The 2658-nt window shown below is 65.9% G+C and overlaps 1 protein-coding gene across 2 annotated transcripts in view; it reads right to left on the bottom strand.

Annotated features, from left to right (window-relative positions):
• The window catches only part of SLC5A10 (solute carrier family 5 (sodium/sugar cotransporter), member 10), an 87094-nt gene that overhangs the window by 1984 nt on the left and 82452 nt on the right, over nucleotides 1-2658 (bottom strand). For both annotated transcript variants that reach the window (XM_014542856.1, XM_014542858.1), the window contains exon 11: nucleotides 2163-2313. In XM_014542856.1, the coding sequence (XP_014398342.1) occupies nucleotides 2163-2313 (151 nt within the window). The remainder of the gene's footprint in view (nucleotides 1-2162; nucleotides 2314-2658) is intronic.

Raw genomic sequence — 2658 nt, 5'->3', positions numbered from 1 at the left:
CAGCAGCCTCAGCACCTGCCCAGCTCAGCCTGGAGCGGCCCTGCCTTCTTGCTGCCTCTGGGGTTTCTTATTATTATTATTATTACTGTTTTTTATTGAGAGGAAGGGAGACAGACAGACAGACAGACAGACATTGGGGATTGAGCACAGCCTGGGTGTGCGCCCTGCTGCCCCTTGTCTTCCCTTCTCCGTTATTTGCAGATAGTGCCAAGGCCTCCCTTGTACGCTGCCTGGATCTGGGCAGTCTAGGGATCCTGGGAGATGCAGAGCTCCCGCTCCCCCCCAGACCTGAGGGGCTCCCCTAAACTACGCTGCAGCCCAGGCGCACGCAGGGGCAGTCATCCTGTCAGCAGTGTGTGTGTGGGGAGCATCCCCCCCCCCCTTTAGGCGCATAGGATGACGCTCAACCAGCTGAGCCACACTGGCCAGGGCTAGGGTTTCTTCTGATTCAGCCGCCACCCAGCTGCCAGGGGGACCCCAAGGCCAGAGTCTTTCCTTCTGCCTGGAATACCCCATCTTCCAAGGCCCAGCTCAAGGCGTTCCTCCTCCAGGAAGCCTCCCCCCACCCCCCCACACACTGCTGACAAGATGACCCCCTGCGTGCGCCTGGGCTGCAGCGTAGTTTAGGGGAGCCCCTCAGGTCTGGGGGGGAGCGGGAGCTCTGCATCTCCCAGGATCCCTAGACTGCCCAGATCCAGGCAGCATACAAGAGAGGCTTCTGCACCATCTGCAATCAACAGAGAAGGGAAGACAAGGGAGAGCGGGGGAGGGAAACACAGGAGCGAAGGCTGGGGAGTGGGCCTGGGCCTGGGGCTGGCGAAGGTCGGGGTCCCAGAGGGAGAGCTGTCACAGCCCCTGGCCTGGGACACCTCCCTGCCGCCCCGCCCGCGGGGCCTCCTCCCCAGGCTCCTGGGAGTGCTCAGGGGCCGGAGGGACAGCTCGGCCTGAGTGCGGGCCTTCCCTGTAGAATTCCCATTCCTCCTGGAATTGAGGCGCCGCAGATCCCAGACCCCACAAGGTAGGGCACAGCTTGAATGTGTTGCTTGAGGCAAGAGGAGGCCGGAGGTGTGGGCAGAGCTGAGCCTGGCCCTGGGCCTTTCCAGGCCACCAAACTGGCCGCTGAGAGAGCTGAGACCCGGAGAGGGCGCGACCGGCCACAGCCCGGCCCGAGGAGGGCAGGGAGGGGCGAGGGGAGAGGGTGGAGGGCAGGAGCGCTGACAGCAGCATCTGGAGCAGGAGGGCGAGGCTCCTTGTTTGGAGGCTCTGTGCCTGCAGGTGAGCTCACGCCTGCCTGCTGCCCGGCGTGTCCCAGCAGGGCCCTTCCCACAGGAGCCGGCTGCTTGGCATCACCGGGCCGCTGCCTGCAGCCCTGGGGGCCCCACCCTGCCGATGGGCGCCACGGCAGAGGCTGCAGGGTCGGCCACGCTAAGCACCGGAAGGCTGGGCCCTCCCCCAGCAGGCAGGAGCCGTGTGGCTCAGTGGGAGAGAGGAGGGGCCTGGGAGAGGGCGAAACAGTCGGACACGCGCACCCGGAGGCCAAGTGCTCATGCTCGGCTGACTTCACCCGGGAACAGCCCTGCCCGCCTCGGGGTGGGGGTGTGACAGATGGGCTGTGACAGAGCCTGGCAGGTCCCTGTGGGAGGCGTTGAGGGGAGAGGGGCTCGTTCCTGGTCAGGGTATCAGGGAGGGCTGAGGAGGGGACTCTTGGGGTGAGTCACTGCGGTAATGGACAGCAGGCTTGGAGGAAGGGGCAGAGTGCGGTGGGGCCGGGGCACAGGGGCGGAGGGGCAGCTGCGGCCTGAGCGTGGTCGTTCCTGAGCCCGGCTGGGGCTCTCTTTGGAGCAGTGGGGTCAGCAGCAGGCTAGAGGCTCAGATTTGGGGCGATGGAAGGATCTCTGGGCCGACTGGGGGAGGGTGCCCCTCAGAGATGTAGCCAAGGGCAGGGGTGGACCCCGGAGGAGGCTGGGGCTGTGAAGGGGCAGGAGACAGTGGGGGGTGCGGTGGACAGGATTTCCTGGCCTCTTCTCTCCTTCCTGGCAGCCTCCTTTTTCCCACGGACAAGCTCCTATTCATCCCGTAAAGCCCACTCTGGCCGGCCTCACGGGCTGGGCGCTGGCTGGGGCAGCCCACTTCTCCGCCCGCCGGTGCCAGCACCGCCGTACCGTCCCACCAGCAGCAGCTCCCGCTCGCCAGCCCGCGGCCGCAGCCGCCTCCAGATGTCCATGGTGAAGAGCGTGCTGCTGCTGTTGAAGATGGAGGTCAGCGACGACATGAGCGCGGCCATCATCACTGCGATCATCAGGCCCCGCAGACCTGTGGTCAGAGACGCTGCTGGCCTGCCTGCCTGCGGTGCCCGCCGTGGCCCCTCCCGCCGTGGCCTCGGTGTGAGGCCCTCCTCAGGCCCTGCCAGCGGGCCACGTGCTGGAGGTGGTGGGAGAAGCCCGAGGAGGAGGCTGGAGGCGGACAAACACAGGACTGAACACCCCCACCGCTCCTCCTGGGGCAGTCAGCGGCCCTCAAGTCTATAGAGCCTCGCAGCCAGCGAAGGCCACGGGGAGTTTCCGTGACGGAGGCTTAGTAACCCATCTGACAGATGAGACAGTGAAAGTTCAGAGAGGGAAGACAGGAGCCCAGGGCCCACCGCAGGCCAGACCCAGA

Source organism: Myotis brandtii, unplaced genomic scaffold (genome assembly GCF_000412655.1).
Source record: "Myotis brandtii unplaced genomic scaffold, ASM41265v1 scaffold314, whole genome shotgun sequence".
In the NCBI taxonomy this organism is placed as follows: Eukaryota; Metazoa; Chordata; class Mammalia; order Chiroptera; family Vespertilionidae; genus Myotis; species Myotis brandtii.
The sequence above is the reverse complement of the archived record's forward strand: the minus strand, read 5'-3'. Positions and strand labels throughout refer to the sequence as shown.